This window comes from Montipora capricornis, chromosome 3 (genome assembly GCF_036669925.1).
Source record: "Montipora capricornis isolate CH-2021 chromosome 3, ASM3666992v2, whole genome shotgun sequence".
NCBI lineage: Eukaryota > Metazoa > Cnidaria > Anthozoa > Scleractinia > Acroporidae > Montipora > Montipora capricornis.
In genome coordinates, this window is record NC_090885.1 from 47113189 (window position 1) to 47130688 (window position 17500).

The window sequence follows — 17500 nt, forward strand, 5'->3', positions numbered from 1 at the left end:
GGCTTTTTCAGATAAAATTATAAGGGTGGCGCTTGGTCCACAGCCGGTCATTTAAGTTTCAAAGAGTTGGTCCAGCCGGGCTTCAAACTTGCAACCTCCCATACAGTAGTCCCATCCGCAACAAACTGAACCAAGTGCGTGGTGGCAATGAGCCTACCAGCGCTCAGTTGTGCAGACTGATTCCAGCGAGGCGTCCCGAAAAATTTCAATGAAAGTCACTGTAGTGTTTGGATTTAGCATACAAGTATAAGGGTCAAAGCAAAGAAAAATTTAAAGAGCTCATGGTGTGAGGCTTAAGAATCAATATCTCTTCAGAAAGAAATGTTTTTCAAAACAGTGGGTACTGTAAAAAATGCATGGCAGAAAGTAACACACAATTAACTTGTTTCATCTGATTTCTTTTTACTTTAGAGAACCCATACCAGTTGCACAAGAAATTCAGTTTTGATTCTTCTTGATGCATCATTCTCGCCATCCGTTCTTTGCGACAAAAGAGAATCAATTTCATCAATGAAAATGACAGCGGGAAGATGGCACCTGGCAACAGCAAACAATGCACGAACCATCTTTTCACCTTCACCAACCTAAAATCCAACAATAGACACATTTTTTCCCTTGAAGTCACACTTTCTTATTCAATATCGCATTACTTTCTCGCATTTGTTCATTCTGGAGGACGCAAGGCAAAATTGCTGCAGCAGTATTTAACTGCCATGAATATTTACTCATATGAAATTATTTTCGACCAGTATAAAAGTTTCAAATTGGATTTTATTAAGACCCCAATAAGATCCACAACGCGACTCCTGTATATTGAATTATTATTTACAGCAAAAACATTCTTGAGCTTCAAACATTTTTTTCACAATAAAAAATGCAAAGGATTTAAAAGAACCGAAATTTTGAACAAGTATCATTCATACCTGTGTGTGAATTTCATTCTCCTTCCAAAAAACTCATACAAGTAAGGCAAATTTCACTCTATTACGTATGCCAGTGTGAAATAATTTCACACGAAGACAACAACAGCTACACTAGGCAACATTATCTTCTATTTAGCTTGACCATTTTCAGTACCATTGGTTATCATAAGATGTGAGAACTCGTTCTCTTCTTTGCTTGCATGTAATTTTCCAAAGGTCAAGAGAACCGCACTAAATGACCAGTTTCTGCATACTTAACAAGGGTCCGGGAAAGAGTCACTACATTACATGAAGATAATCAACTAAAATACATGCTGAGGTTTCCAACACAACTTACCCATTTGGATGTAAGAGAAGATGCACTGATGCTAAAGAATGTAGCTTTGGACTGACTAGCAATGCATTTACCTGAGAGTGTAAAAAAACCTAATAGTTACTAAACCATTTTTGTCTATAACAGTCCTGTGTACATCCCCACGCATGTACTTGTAGGAAATTCTTTATCATAAATATCTTTGTCGCTATTTTCTTGGTGCAATTGAGTGTGTGGCAAAGATTATTGAATAATGCTTAAAAGCACGAATTATATAGTCATTGGCTGGACCAGCTTCGGAATTGACAGATTGTTTTCTTAAGTTTCTTTGTTTTGCATTGTGTAAAATTCACCTGACCATTTTTCATTATCATATTGACAGTAGTGAAGGAATTTATCAATTTATTTCGATGAGTTCCAAAATGAAGACTTAACATGGGGCCTTCAGACTCAAAGATGGCCACAATTACAGGAAGAAAGGTGATTTATTTATTAAACCCAAAAAATGATTAAGACAATAAAACAGCACTTAGGATATTACTGTTTCAGTTTAAGTAAAAAGTACTGCAGGGCTCGACGTTGCGAACTGCGGGGTCGCCAATGCGACTGGATTTGGTCCGATGGCGACTAACTTTTGACGTGTGGTCACCAGTCTGGCCACCACGATTTCAACTTATTATTTTATTTATTTTTTCATTTCTTAAGATCCATGACGAAATGAATGAATGTTAATTGTAAACAATGAGGAATGCACAGACAATGTAATTTCTTATCAGTTTGATGTACAAAACCGTTTAAACCGCGTTGACTATAATTATTATTGTGAAATCATGTTTGGTTGAAAGTATTCCGGAAGTGACATTTCTTCCTAAAATGAGATTTTTGCAAAAACAAAAATTCTTTACCATTTCTTTGAGAAATAACATTCGTTTTCACTTAGCTTTACAATTTTAACATCAGTATGTTGTGGGAAAAGAATAAGGAGTTGCCTGTAATTTAAGATCATTTAATTTACGAAAGCTTGCATTATCGAAAAGAAACTGAATGCATGTAGCGTCTGTAGGGACTGTATATTTGTCGCAGCTTTCTCATGAATAAAATTATAGTTTTCTTTTTCATTGGCAATATTTCGTAGTTCCTACAGAGCAAGCGAAAGAAATAAAATATGTTGATGGTAGATCGCAAACGGCCAAAACGCAAATCTCAGACACGGGCATTAGCATTTTGTTTTTTTGTTGTAGATATCGGATTTCTCCTTGTCTCGCTGAAATTTCACATTCTCTCCAGTTAAACTATTTTTAGGTTTTCTAAAAAGCAGTTAGTATTTTGGTCATTTGATGTAAATTTAACTTTCCATTCATGCAATGTCGTATCTCAAGCTTTAACAAAGATACCGTAAACACCGGCGTATAAGCCGCACCTTTTTGCTCAAAATTGTCGGACCAAATCGGGGATGCGGCCTATCTATGAGAACATCTAGACACCATGCCGTAAATTTGCATAAATTAACAAGTTTAGCGAAAATTCTTAAGTCTGTATAGACCTGTGCAGCAAATTAATAAGAACTTCATAAAACTATACCACATTATGCATTGATCATTGCTTATGCGAGTTTGGTGGCTCCTAAAAGAGCCATTTTTGTTTGAGCTTACACAATGATTAAACCTTCTTTGTTAAAAGATTTTTTAACCGGTTTAACATTGCCTTTCTTGAGCAAGTGAACTTCACTCAGCAGGGAATCTCCATTCCACCACAAAGTTGTTTACAATGTCGACGATTGCCGCTCACTTCGACAGAAATTGATCCACCACGAGCGAGAAAATACCATGCTATTCTCGAGTATTCGCGTGGTAAACGGCCAACCGTTTCTTCACCGTTCAGTAAACTTTATGTTTACCATTTAAACACATTTAAAGAATACATTTTTCTATTGTAATAAAATACGAAGAGCTTGTGTGTGAAAATAAATGTCCTTTTGCATTGAGAAAACGTTGATGTCTCTTGTACTAGTAGTACTCTATCTCCTGATCAAATGCCTGGTTACTAAGCTAAAAACGAACCGAAACGTTCGTCAGGTGTAACACATCTTTGTCAAGACTCCACTTTCGATTTATTTTAATTTCTTTCGAATTGTTTTCTCCAAAATCTAAGTTGCTAAACTCGGGGTGCAGCTTATAGTACGCCGGTGTTTACGGTAGCCCACTTTTGACTTGCAACATTTGACTGTATTTATTCCCGCTTGCGATTGAATTCAATTACTGTGTTTAGACACGCTTTGGAATTTTCTACCCGGTGCGACTCGTCAAAATGTGTTGAATTGCTTCAAAGACTTGAATTTGAAATAAACAAAAACAACTTGCTTAAACGGCAAAAAAGAAAGATGGTCAAACCACTTTGAATAAGGAAGTGAAAAGGAACGGCGCATTTCAGCGTTGAAATGTTTTTTTTTTTTGTTTGCTACGACTTATGTTCAAATGTAATGTTTTGTTTGGTTTGTGCAGAAAATACAAGGAAGAGCCTAAAGGCTTCAAAAAACGATTGAATAAAAGCTTGCATGTCGTTTTGAACTCTTCCAATTCTCAGCAGTTGCAAATTGAAATTATAGCTTCACACACACGCACATGGAATTGCGGCATGCAGTCGCCACATCTCAATGAACACAGAAACCGGCGTATTAAAACTATGACATTTTCTTCCTGCAATAAATATTTTTTTCATATACCTGGTCAATGAAAAATAGTGAAACAAAGCACGCAACACTAAGGGTTTTCTATTTACGTATGGTTTTTCATCTTTCCTTTTCCTTCATGCTCAAGAAATCTAGGCAAAATGATGGACTGGGAGATAAGAACGATAGGAGAAGCGACAAGGGAAGGCACAGTTGACAGTTTGTCTAAACAAACGTCGGGCCGGTGATATATATTTTTGCTAATCCTTTCTACGTTTGCAGTAATGGAGATCGCGGACAGGTTAGAAACACTGAGGTGTTTTATTGTGGAGGATAAAATTGAGCGTGCGAAAGAGGTTGTTTTGCAATATCAAGTAAAGTTGTCTTCTTGTTTTGGCCAGGGTGGAAATCACCATTTGTCTGGAGTAGAACAGGATGAGTTTGGAACTGCACTCATTCCAAGTGACACATTTACAGGATACGTTGCGTTAGGAACAACAGGGATGGCAATTGCATGTTTAATGCAGCCTCAATATGGTTGGTAGGAAACGAGTCACTTAGTGATGTCATACGACAACTTGTTGCAGGAGAAGTATTCTTTTTCCCAGATTGCTACGTGCAAATCTTAAAAGACAGGTTCCTGGAAGTTGAAAACAGCATACCATATTCAGAGGCCACTGTATTCTCGACAATCCTGACAGAAGCGGGTGAGAAAGAAATGACGAACTCCAAAATTCGGGTGGAAGCTGTTCGAGCGGAAGCACGCAACACATGCATATTAGATAACTGCCACAGTTTTAAGACCTCCCGTGTTTTCTATCTATCCAGAAGCTCACCCTGGGTTAAGACCAATGTGAACAGAAAAATCCTCCCACAAATGGCAGAAGAACCCACTTTAGTGCAAATACAGATAATGTGGTCTAGAGATGGCAACCTGGACCCTCGCCCCAATGCTGTGTTCCAGCCGAACCATTTTGTACCTGTTTTGGCTTTAACAAAATGTGCCTGCAAAGAATCTCAAATATGAAAACCTTCAGCCCGCTAAGAAAAAGCCTTGCAAAAGGGACATTTCTTTTTTTAAATCTGCCAATGAAGACACATCTAGCTTGGCCAACAAAACCCCAAAAGATGATAGCTCAGGATCGAAGAGAAAGAATGAAAGTGAACCACCAACTTCAACTAAGAAGACGAACTGAAAGTTTCTTCCTCACTGGAAATATGACTTTCCCTGGATTATCTATGATGAAGAGGAAAGTGTAATCATCTTTAACCACACCAGGAAAATCAGAGTTTGTGAAAGGTTGCAAAACGTTTAAACGAGAAACTTTAAAAAAGCACAGTGAAAGCTTCCAACACATGAGAGCTCGTGATTCCTATTTGGCAAAACAGAAGGCAGAGGACGACAAAAGCTTTGTGAAAATGAGGAACAGGTGTGATGAGGAACAAGGAAAAAATGTTGCCATGAAAATAAATACAGCTTATTTTATAGTAAAGGAAGAACTTCCTTTTACAAAGTCCCCCAAACTTCTAGATCTTCAAAGAAAGAATGACCTCCAAATTGGGGAAGCGTATTTGACTGATAAGAAGTGTGCAGAAATGGTCTCAACAAGTTGGTAAGTTGTACCAAAACAAGTTAGCTGTGACAGTCAATTCAACGAGCACGTCAAGTACATGTCCATTATGATTGACGGTGGTGAAGATGCAGGAGGGGTCGAAAATGAGACAATCCATTGCAGATTTGTGGAGAATGATCAGCCAGTGAATCGTCTTGTGGGCCACATAGCAGTCGAGCATGCACATGCTGGAGGTCAGTCTCAATTGTCATCAAAAGTTAGAATAACAATTGCTTTTTTTCTGTATCAACAATAAACAACGCCTTCAATGCCTTCAATGCACTGGACATCAGGAATTGGAAAACCAAGTTGATTGGCTTTGGTGCAGATGGAGCGTCCGTAAACCTGGGCAAGAACGCTGGTGTAGCTGCTAAATTCAAAGAAGATACGCCCTGGCTGATTGACATGCCACATCGTTTGGAACTGGCCTTGTTAGAGCTTCAAAGATCCTGTGCCTCTGTTGAAAAGATATACGAAGTTCTTCACCTTATATGGAAAACATACCACTATAGCCCCAAGAGCACAAGGGAGCTTAAAGCTGTTGCTGACACTATGGGCATTGGTGTGTTGAAGCCTGGTCAAGTTAAAGGTACCTGATGGTTGCCCCATGTCAGTCGTGCATTAAAGTCCCTCATCAAACCACCAAAGGGAGATCCTCATGATGATCCTGGCCAGTATGCTGCTGTACTCCAACACATGGAACACCTTGCATCCACATCCCAAAAAGCTGACATCAAAGGGAGGGCAAAGTACATAGCAGTCGCCATGAAGGATATCCACTTTCTAGCCTTCTGTCATTTCCTGGCTGATTTGTTTTCCACTCTGGAAACAGTTAGCTTAAAGTTTCAGCAGAATGATCTCATTTTGCCTTCTACAGTTTCTTTACTAAGGAAAACATATGCTAAGGTATCTATATTGCCTAAACGTGCTGCCCCTGGCAGTAGGCTTGAGTCCTTTGACAAAGTGGTGGAAAAAAGTGATGACAAAGCTCTTTTTCAGGAAGTCACTGTTGTGAGATACAGAGGCCAAGAAGACCTTTCTTCAAGGACCCTTAACAACACTAATGACAACATTGTAACTGATAACGAAGCTAATGTGCCTCATGAAATAGTTTTGAAATCAAAGATGGTTGAAACATAAAATCAGGATACTTTGCTAAAAATGTGCATTCTTGCACGAGCTAGCTTTATGTTTTAACAATTGAAAGCAATATTTAGTTTTAGCAAGTCATAGGGTGCCTTTGCCTTTTCTCTTTCTTATGTGGTTAGTTCAGTTGTTTCACATACCAAAATTTTGGAATCTACTTAAAGTAATGTTGAGACACAATCTTTGTTAACGTTGAAATATGCTATTTGTTTACAATGCAGTCATTGTGAAGACAGTTTTGTAGAACTTACCCAGCTATTGGGAATGACATTCACGAAGTTTAAAATTTATTGTATTCTTATAAGAGAACTTTGCTGAAAAGGAGAATAATGTTTCTACCAAATCCCGGTGACGTCACTTCCGGTTAACATGAGATGCACACGTGCCGCCGTGGATAATCAGTACACATTGCGAAGCCGTGGAGTTCAGAGCTAATTGTGGTCTCCGGGTTTTTATTCTCTTTATTTGTCCTTACTATCGCAGGTAAGGAAATAATGTCGCTTCAATTAACTTCTTCTTGTTGTTTTATTCAGTTTATCTCGAAAACTAAGCCTGAGGAAGGAAAGTGCAACGAGGAAAAATTGACGTTTCACAAGTTGTCGTTTAGAAGCTATTAAGCTATGTCGAGAGCCTTATGTGCCTCGCTTTTCGCCATCCTATCCAATATGGAGGCGGTTATTAAGGGAAAGAAAGTTATAGTTTCCCTTCGAGTCCTAACGTTTTCAACATTTGAGGGAAAGAAAGTTATAGTTTCCCGAGTTGAAATGGACCGCGACGGACACATGGATGCTGGAGAACAGTGCTTTGCAACAAACTTGGTCGAGAGCCTTTTGCCTCGCTTTTTGCAGTCTTATCCAATGTGGAGGCGGTTGTTCGGGTAAGAAACTTTAAGCTATACTTTCCCTTTGAGGCCTAATGTTTTCAACAGTTGAGGGAAAGAAAGTTATAGTTTACCTCGCGAGTTGACGTGTACTTCAACGGACATGTGGATGCCCGAGAACTGTGCTTGGCAATCGCTTCTCCTAGTTGGAGCCGCTTCTAGTTTAGCGAAATGGCTATATGAAGGGAAACATAAATATTTTTTTCCCGAATTTGAGGTTCTTGGTCCTTCAGAGCTCAATATTTTTCGGTTGTTTACATTTTAGCATCCACACAAAACTTAGATGAGGGGCCGCCCCACCGCTTCCTTCCTTGAGGAAAGCAGAGCTACAGGGATAGTCGCTTCCCTGAAACAAGATTTAAGTAAGAGATTGAAGCTAAATTTAGGGCTCTGAAGGAGCTCCGAAAGTGATCAGGATAAGCCCTCTGATGGTGATGACTAACACTCAGAGGTTTCGCCTGTGCTCACTGGTGTCTTGCAAGTTACTTAGGGGAGTCCCCTAGGTCAAGTTTTGACAACTTAGCAGAGGAGTTCTCGGCGACTGACAAAGACCTAGAAGACCTTATCAAAGGCGATCTCCCTAAAACAAAGCTAAAGGGGCTGGTGGAAAAATACTTAAGACCAGAAAATTGCTGATTGCTAGTCTCCTCAAAAGTGAACAGAACTATTTGTAATCGGTTGTCTCCAAGTAGGGATGATCTCTGCTTACAAACATTGTTTTTGTTATTCAAGTGTGCCAACCACAGGAACTAAAGACCCTTTGGGACAGCCAATGAGGCTCTGGTTGGCATATTAATTACAATAGGTGATGTCACTGTTATATTCGCTATACTAGATCCTCAGACAGGGCTCTCCAGAAAGCTCGACAGTTTTTTTGTTTTCTCATTTTGTGCCACCATCAATGCCTGTGATAAAGCATCAGGCGAGCCGGCTCTAGGCTACTCTCCCACATTCCCTTGTTCTAGCATTGGCAGGAACCCGTGAACTGAATCTTTGTGGCTGAGAATCTCTGAAACCAGATCTGAACACCCGGTTTGCTTCTCGAGAGGTGGTAAGTCATATTCTGCAATGCCTTTGTTAGGGGAGAAGGGGCTCCTACCACAAAAAGAAGAAGCAAGGCCGTCAACCATGATCCCAGTCCAAAAAGAAAACAAATTGCTAAACTGTAATCCTCAGGTTGGTTACATGAGTAGCGTTGATACCGTTATTAGGTCAGTTGCACCATTGCAAGCTGGCCAATTGCGAATAGCAAGGTTGACTTCCGACCCGTTTATCAGTGTGTATCTAGCTGTGAACTTGAATTCAAATTTTCTGTTATTGAGCAAGAAGCTATTGATGCAGGAATTAATGATCTATGAACGGTGTCAGTCGGAAACAGGGGAAATTGTTTCTCCGATATTCCTATGACCAAAAGAGGAACATGGGGCTCAGTGTTATTTTCAGTTTGAAGTCTTTAAATCAAACATTGACCTACTGTAAGTTCAAGATGTACCATAAGGTTAATGAAACCTGGGTGTTTTATGTCCTATAGACCTTCCCAATTTCTTCAATTTCATCCCTATATTGCCAACCTTCAGAAAATATCTCAAGTTTGTATCGAGGGGTTTTCTGTTCCGTTTTTGGGCCCTACCCAATGGACTGACAGGTAGTCCTTGCATCTATACCAGGGTGTTAAAATCAGTTTTTTTCCACCCTACGCACCCTGTGCGGACTTAATTGTTTGGGTTATATTGATAATTCTTTTTACATGGAGGATTCTGAGGAGGCCTGCCTTGAGGCTACCTTACATACTGCCCAATTATTTACGCGCTTGCGTTTTGTGTTTTACCCGACCCAGTCTGTTTTTCACCCTACCCAGTGCCTAGAGTTCTTAGGATTCTTGTAAAAATATTCATATATTTTTAGCCTTAACGGAGGCTGACAAGGTCGTTGTTTTGTGCCACTAAGCTTTGTGCGCCCAGTAGTTCTCAATCCATGAAGTTGCCACACTGATAGGAACTTTAGCGTCTACTTTCCCTGGGGTGGAGTTTGGTCCTTTGTAGTATAGACACTTCAAATGGGACAAAGAATTGGCACACCTCTCATAAGGTTTTTCGTTGTAAACATGCCTCCGTCTGCTGACAGCATTGGTGCTGTTAGAGTGGTGAGTCATCTGTCTCCTAAGATTTCCGGGTTATTGACCGTTGTTCCCCAAATATCGCTTTTACAGTGGATGCATCACGCATGGGTCAGGGTGCCATAATGCACTAAACGCAAACTGAGTATTCTTGAACCCCCTTCCGTAGGGCAGGGGACTATGTCCCTACTCGGGTCAGTGTCCATTCTGCGCATCAGGAACATGCCTTACAACATGACTGCTATTTCCTACATCAGTGGCATCGGGGATGCAGGAACAAGGAATGCAATACAATTGCTAAGGTAATTTGATTATAGGCCGTTTGACAAGCATAGTCGGCGTTTCTGCTGCGTGTCAAAGGGTGCGGTTTAATGTAACTGCAGAGTCTCTATCGCGCCGATTTGAAGATGGATCATTATGGGAACTGTATTGCGGTATTTACTTGTATATATATATGGGATTTTGTTGTTCCCCAGATTGACCTGTTTGCAAGTAGAATCAACCATCAAACTAGTGCCTATGCTTCCTGGAAGCAAGACATGAAAGCATCATAGGTGGATGCTTTCCCTGTGAATTGGTCACAATTCACTAACAATTACATTTTCTCATGAGGATGCTCACCCTCTGAGCCCAGAACGGCAACCCCTGACATGCAAGGTGTCAGGCGACTGTTCATTAGGGCAACATTCCGGGCGAGGTTGCCAACTTACTAATGTCCTCTTGAATAATTAGCGCAGCAAAGCAGTAAGATGTTCACATCCGCAAATGCATCTGGTTTACAAGAGAAAACTGATCCACTACATCCGAGTGTGAACAACGTGTTAACGTTTCTCCACGCCTTTCATATTAACCGACCATCATACTCGACGATTAGTACGGCTTGCTCAGCACTCGCAAGCTGCTTAAAGGGATTGAATTTCTTGGTTGTCACTACGCTGTGACTGACCATCCTTTTATAGTGCGCTACCTGTAGGGTGTGTTCAACTCTTGCAAGCTTACTCCTCGATATCAGGTAACATGGGATCTTATGCCTGTCCTAAAGTATATAGGACTATTGTAGCCTCTAAGCAAGCTGTGTCTCGGAGGAACTGACCCTTAAACCGCGAGCTTTAACATATGGGCAGCAGTGTCAAACACTGTCATTTTCTGAGGAGCGATGGTATAGAGAAAACTCCTGATTATTATTTATGTTCTACATACAGGATCATGTAAAGCAGGACAGACCTGGGAAAAATCCTCATGTCATTTTTTGGTTGGGAAGAACCCTTAAGTACCCTGAAGAACCACTTACTCTACTCTAGAATGCTATCTTGGTAAAAACCCAGCTTGTTTTGTCACCACGGCAATGGCCGTCTTCTCCTTTCATATGTCATACCTTATCGGCACATTGGTACGAATGCAAATGGGCGATGAATTAAAGCTGTTATGGAAGCAAGTGTAGTAGATACAGCAAGGTTTAATGCTCACAGCGCCAAATGAGCAGCTATATCGAGATCTGGCAGGTGATTCCAACTGATGAAATCCTGAAACACATCGAATGATCTAGAGAATCTGCTTTTCAGGAGTTCTATAACCAACCCGTTATTGCTGGAGCTGTGCCAGGTCGATAAGTTGGCTTTGTGGATTGGAATAGTTGTGTCCACGTTTATTGCTGTAAAATCTCATGTTAACCGGAAGTGACGTCACCGGGATTTGGTAGAATTAGAAAATTAAACGAGCCTTACCTGTAAGGTGAAGTTTGATTGTGATTCTGCCAAATCCCTGGTGACTCGGTGAGGGTTAACATGCCCTCCCTCACACTTTTTCTACTTCCCGCCCCTTGTTCTTCCATTTTTCTCTGTATTCATTTGTATCTTGATAACCGTGTCCACAACCTTTGAAAGTCTGATTATCCACGCCGGCACGTGTGCATCTCATGTTAACCCTCACCGAGTCACCAGGGATTTGGCAGAATCACAATCAAACTTCACCTTACAGGTAAGGCTCGTTTAATTTTCTAATTCAATATGCAATTGATTGTATTAACCCACAACAAAGTACAGAGACTTGATCTCAGCAAAGTATTGAGGCCTGAATATAAAAAGGTATTTCCCCAAATAAACATGGTGTAGTTTGTATCATCTTTCTTAATGAAATAATGTTCTTACTGTGGAAATTTTCAAGGAAAATTTTTTGGTGACCAAATCTTAAAAGTTAGGGGCCAACTGGCCCCACGGTTTTTTTTCTAAAGTCGAGCCCTGTACTGTAGCTCTTTAACTACAGTGACAGCCCTACACAAGCTTGTGCAGGCTTCCCTTGGAGTTATCAGGGACTGCAGTACATTGCTGTGGACAAATTTGCTGCAGTTATGTGGGACAATGTCCCTAATAACAATGCTATGTTATATACAAGTCCAAACCAAGGAAAAGGGAAGTTTGGAAAACATATATATAGGATGACAACACAGATGGAAAAGAAACAAAATGAGGAAAGAAATGTGTCGACTAATGTCAGACCCAACTTTGTCACCAAAGAATATGGAATGCTATGGGAGAAACTGAAACAGTAACAACATGCATTCTTCATGTACTTCACTGATAGAAATAAAGTCCTTTAAGTTGTATAAGGCTGACAACAAACATAAAAAATACCAGACAGGGAACACTGTCCCAGTATGTTCACTCTGTTATTGTGTACACAAAATACAGGATACATGTATAAGCATACCAATCAAAGTTTTTCCAGTTCCTGGAGGTCCAAATAAGAGAACGCCTTTAGGAGGGCCCCGCAGACCTTTAAAAATGTCCCTAAATATAAACAGTAGATATGTGTAAAGGATATTAACTGGCATTCTGTCTGTTTTCCGATCAAATTTGTATGAGGAACAAAACTGGATGAGTGAAAAAAAAAACCCTGACTGCAACCAGTGAAAGGGTAATAATATTGCATTTGTTGTGTACGGATAACAGTAATTAGTATCACCCAAATAGTGGACTAATGCAAATCCTGCATTTTAATTGGCTACGCTACTAGATGACTATAAGTAATAGTCCTCGAGTAGCGAAAAGCATGGCGCTTTCTTTCGTTTTATTCCCAAATAAATATTTCCTCAACTTGCATTTGCTAACTTTATTACCGTATTGCCTTTTTTGTCCGACTAGACCCCTCGCCCTCAAGGGCTACGCGGGCTATGGGTCTAATTGTTAATTATAAGCCTATTATATTGCATAAGTAGCACGAACAAAAACAATTATAAAGAAGAGTTTTCTACAAATTCACAGGTAATAAAATATTTTTTACCGGTAATTCATTCAGTGAAACTGATACAATTATTGTCAATCTTAAAAAGAATAGTAATGATTTCTTCTTTTTAGAGGTAAGGTCACTTGTTGTACTTTATCATTTAATGCTTACGGTCTAAGCATGGGCCACACAACAATTTCTTTGATGACACTCTTGGCAAATTCAAGTCCTGCAATGTCATCCCATGATAGTGGTGGACCATGATCCATAATCTGAAAAACAAACCCTGCGCATTAGTGCAGACCAAAGCAGCACAGTTCAAATGTACCATAAAACTCCAGAAGCTACAAATTACATCACTTTTACTGAGATTAACCAAACCAGTTATGTTTCACAGGCACTTTGATAATTTAATATTATTGTTCTGATTATGAATCAGAGTTTAGGAAATGCTACTAAAATTTAACAACTAAGGACTGTTTACTGGAAATTTTCCTCAGTTTCCTAATTTTCCTCATTTGCAAGTAGTAAATGACAGGTATGACAAGTATATCAATCAGTAAAGAAATAAGGGTGAAACTTATGATCTTGGCTTCACTCACCTCATTTGTAATTAGTTCAACCATTTTTTGGTCAATGTTTTTCAACCTCTCATCCAAATCTAGATTATTTGTAACTCTATCATGTTTTAATCCACTGAAAAAGAAATGGAAATGAAAGTAATATTCCAATCTAATTCCTGCTGGTCTATTACACCATTTCCTGAAACAAAATGCGATAGGGACGACATCTGTTTAAGGAGGCTTGAAATAGTTTCTCCTTTTTTCACACAAATAAACATATTCTGTTCTTAGAAAAAGTTAGGGTAATCATATCAAGACGAAATTTGGCCAGGATATTAAGCACCCATCATATATTTCTTGCATCATATGTTCCTTCAAAACAGTTACGATGGCAACAATATAAAGGTATTGCTCTGAGCCTTAAAAGCAACATATGTTGTCTTTTTTGGAAAAAAAAAACGGGAAGGTGCAATCTTCCCATACAGCGTTTCCCGATAATGTTAGAAATAATCTCTAAAATATTTAAAATTGCGCAAAATGTTTGGCCAGTTTTTCAAAAAAGCTCTAAGTTTTTTCCACCAACAGACTAACATAAACATGCAAAAACAAATTTACAGTCCTGAAGCAGAGATATAAACACACGTGAAATTGCAAAATCAGGAACAACGAGGGGGTTACAAAACCAGCATTTATGCATGCATCACTCGCTCCTTGGAGTCCACATGCAAGTGGAGCTACAGGCCAACACAAACGGATTTAAGTGACCATTAAACCATTTGTGTTAGTTTTCGTAGTTTTTGTGAATAGGAGATGTATGTTTATATTCCACTTATAAGAATTAGAAGAAGAGTGAGCGAAATCAGCAGTATTTGTTTATTTCATTTTAAATCATGAGCTGACACGAGCAGCTTTAAAATTGCAAATGTGGCTTATGTGTGCGCTCTCAGCTGAAAACCCTTTCAAGCCTCCTTAAGAGAGCCTGTACAAAAGACCCTGGGCTACAGGCAGCCCAGACTCAGAATTTGAGTAGACATTGTAGGAGTAGGGGCAAGTGAAGGACAAGTAGAGACAAAAATTAATGTTAACAGTTTTTGCACATACATTCCTTGTGACGACCCCCAACAAAGCCATGCCCCTATTTTTTAACCACACTCAACAAAAAGAATCCAGAATTGGTCTACATTCAGTGAACAAATACAAACTCTGCTGATGCCTTTGCTGAAATCCTGTTAGACTGCAAGCAGTCCCTTCATAAATCAGCTGAGCAGCCCACTTGTCTGAGGCAGTCGTGTTTTATCATGCAAACGAAAAAAAAAAAGACTGAGAGAAGCTTGGGAAGAGGAGAGAAATAAGGGACTGCACCCTTTTCTGTAACCGTTGCACCAGCAATGGGAAATTTAGATTGATCTGTTGACAATGTACAGCTGTCAATTTTTTTTTTGTTTTTTACAACTTAACTACTGGTAGTTCTTGTCAGAAAGTGCTTCGATTACAAGCACAATGTGGCTTTTGCAGTAGATTTGTTGTTGAAGCTTTCCTATCAGGCAAGTATGTTATGGCGGTGCTACCGGCTGGTTTCAAGAAGACCATTATTTTATGACAGCTTTGTCTACCATAGGACAGGTGACTGAAATCAATTCGATCGTGGTAATCATTCCTTGTTGAAATGTTGAAAACTTTATTAAAACTCTCTAGCAGTAACAGAAAGAACTAACTTAACAAGATCGCTTTACAAAAAAAAAGGATAATGAAATAAGTTTAATCGAATAATACTAACAGTTAACTAATTAAAATATTTAAATGTAAAAAATTCTTCAGCTCTCCTAGTTCTGCATTTAGTGAAATTGTTGTTGAAGTAAAACTGCTGCAGGATTGTCCTTAAATTATAATAAATAATAAATGAACCAGAGGATGATCACTTTTTTTAAAACACAAGCCAGTGTTGTTAATTGGGCCAACTGGAGGGCACTTGTGTAGGTCAGCCTCTGGGAAAATTATTTTAAGTGCACTTTTCTGAACTGACTCGATGACATGAGACAGCTAACACAGAATAGACTGCCACACTGGTACTGCATATTCCAAGACTGGTCTCACTGTGGTTAAATATACCTTTAAAATGTTTTTGTGGTTAACATCCGCTCTACACAATACCCATAAGGAATACAATCTCCTACAAGCCTTCTTTAAAATGTATTCAACATCCAAACCGGCCCAAACCGGCCACACTTAGTATTTTACTCTGTCTAATGCCAGACGATTTTACTCGTCAATGGGGAACCCCTGGGAGTCAATGGGTTAATCACTCACTGTCCCCATTAACCCTTTGACGTCCAAACTGGCCTAAACCAGCCAGACTTAGTATTTTACTCTGTCTAACACCAGACGATTTTACTCCTCAATGGGGAACGCCTAGGAGTCAATGGGCTAATTGGTTTCCACAAAGAATTAGAGTTACATAAGAAGTTAATAAACATTTCTTTACACTTAATTGGATTAAACTCCATATTACGAGCTACTGCAAAATTATGAAGATCAGATACAACAGTATTCATAAGACTAATACAGTTCCCAGGAATAATTTCAAGAGATGACGTATCACCAAAAAACTTAATCCTTAAACGCCAGTCATACAACAACTTGTTTGTCATGACTGTAACGAGAATAATAACTCCCAATTTAGTCCCTTAAGGTATTCCCCCTTTCAGTTTGTTCCAATCAGATAAAATACCTCCAATTCTGATGGCCTGCTGTTGGTTGGTCAAGAATGCAGAGATCCGGGTTAGGAGCGCGGGATGAACACTCAGTTTATCGAGCTCTCCCATTAGGATGATGTGGTCAATAAGGTCAAAGCCTTTAGAAAAATGGGCAAAGAAAATCTGGGTGGCCCCGTCACCACTGTCAACAGCTTTGTAGATACCCTACAACAAATACAGGAGGGCATATGTGGTCTCGGATATATTGGCACAGGTCTATTTTACCATCCAACGATGACAGCAGTCTGCTACAGGCAAACCCTCCATGACCTTGGCTAGTGTACAAGTAAAGGATATTGGTCTAAGGTCACTTTCCATAGTCCTAGGCAGTGAAACCTTGGGACTAGGAGTAACAATGCATGACTTAAGGAGAGAAGACATGTACCCTTCCTTTAATGATTGGTTGTAATGTTAGGTTTTCCCTTGGGTTCCCTGTACATGATGAGTCATGTGATTCACCATACATGGGTGTACCCGAGGTTTACATTACTCATTAAATTCTTGGTTCTGCATCTTGATTGTTTGATTTGTTCATTGTGAATACATCACAACTGGTGACAAGGTTTTCCTTGGGATCATTTTTTTATCAAGCGCAGGCAGTGGATGAAGTAGGTTATGATTTGGGCCTACATGACAAGAAAATGCCAGACGAAGCGCCACGTACGAGTGGAAATCAGGCCACTGGCAAAGTGACAAAATATGTGGTGGGAACGGATTGGGAGTCCTACACCAAGCAACTGGACTTTTAATTCCTTGCTAACAGAATTTTGGATGCTAAAACAAAGAAGGCAGTTCTGTTGACAAATCTTCCAGCAGAGACTTATCAACTAGCTAAAGACCTGGTGGCTCCGGCGTTGCTAAAAGAGGATGCAGTCACGTACGAGCTGACTGCGGAGCAACTGCAAGAACAACTGAGACCTGAAAAATCAGCGCTGGTAGCCAAGTACAAGTTTGATAACTGTGCAAGTAATCCGAGTGAGTCAGTTAATCACTATGTTGCCACCTTGAAGCACTTGGCCACTGAATGTAAGTTTGGGGAGACAATGTGGAAAAAGCGCCTTCGCGACTGTTTAGTTTTCGGGCCTTCTCTGCTCTGTCTGGAGTTTCCACCGCCCTTCCCTGGCAGAGGCTTCATGTGGATTTTGCTGGGCCTGATAAGGGGATGATGCTTATGGTGGTCATCGATGCACACAGCAAGTGGCGCGAAATTTTCATGATGGAGAATACTACTGCTGAAGAGACAGTTAACACACTACGCTCTCTGTTTGCCCGCTTTGGGCTCCCTGATCAAATCGTGTCTGAC

General features: G+C 39.8%; 1 protein-coding gene across 2 annotated transcripts in view; it reads right to left on the reverse strand.

Moving 5' to 3' along the window:
- The window catches only part of LOC138043287 (fidgetin-like protein 1), a 153803-nt gene that overhangs the window by 22424 nt on the left and 113879 nt on the right, over window positions 1-17500 (reverse strand). For both annotated transcript variants that reach the window (XM_068889482.1, XM_068889481.1), the window contains exons 11-15: window positions 13484-13577; window positions 13053-13153; window positions 12366-12445; window positions 1261-1331; window positions 423-584 (exon numbers count right to left, since the gene is read on the reverse strand). In XM_068889482.1, coding sequence (XP_068745583.1) covers window positions 423-584; window positions 1261-1331; window positions 12366-12445; window positions 13053-13153; window positions 13484-13577 — 508 coding nt within the window. The remainder of the gene's footprint in view (window positions 1-422; window positions 585-1260; window positions 1332-12365; window positions 12446-13052; window positions 13154-13483; window positions 13578-17500) is intronic.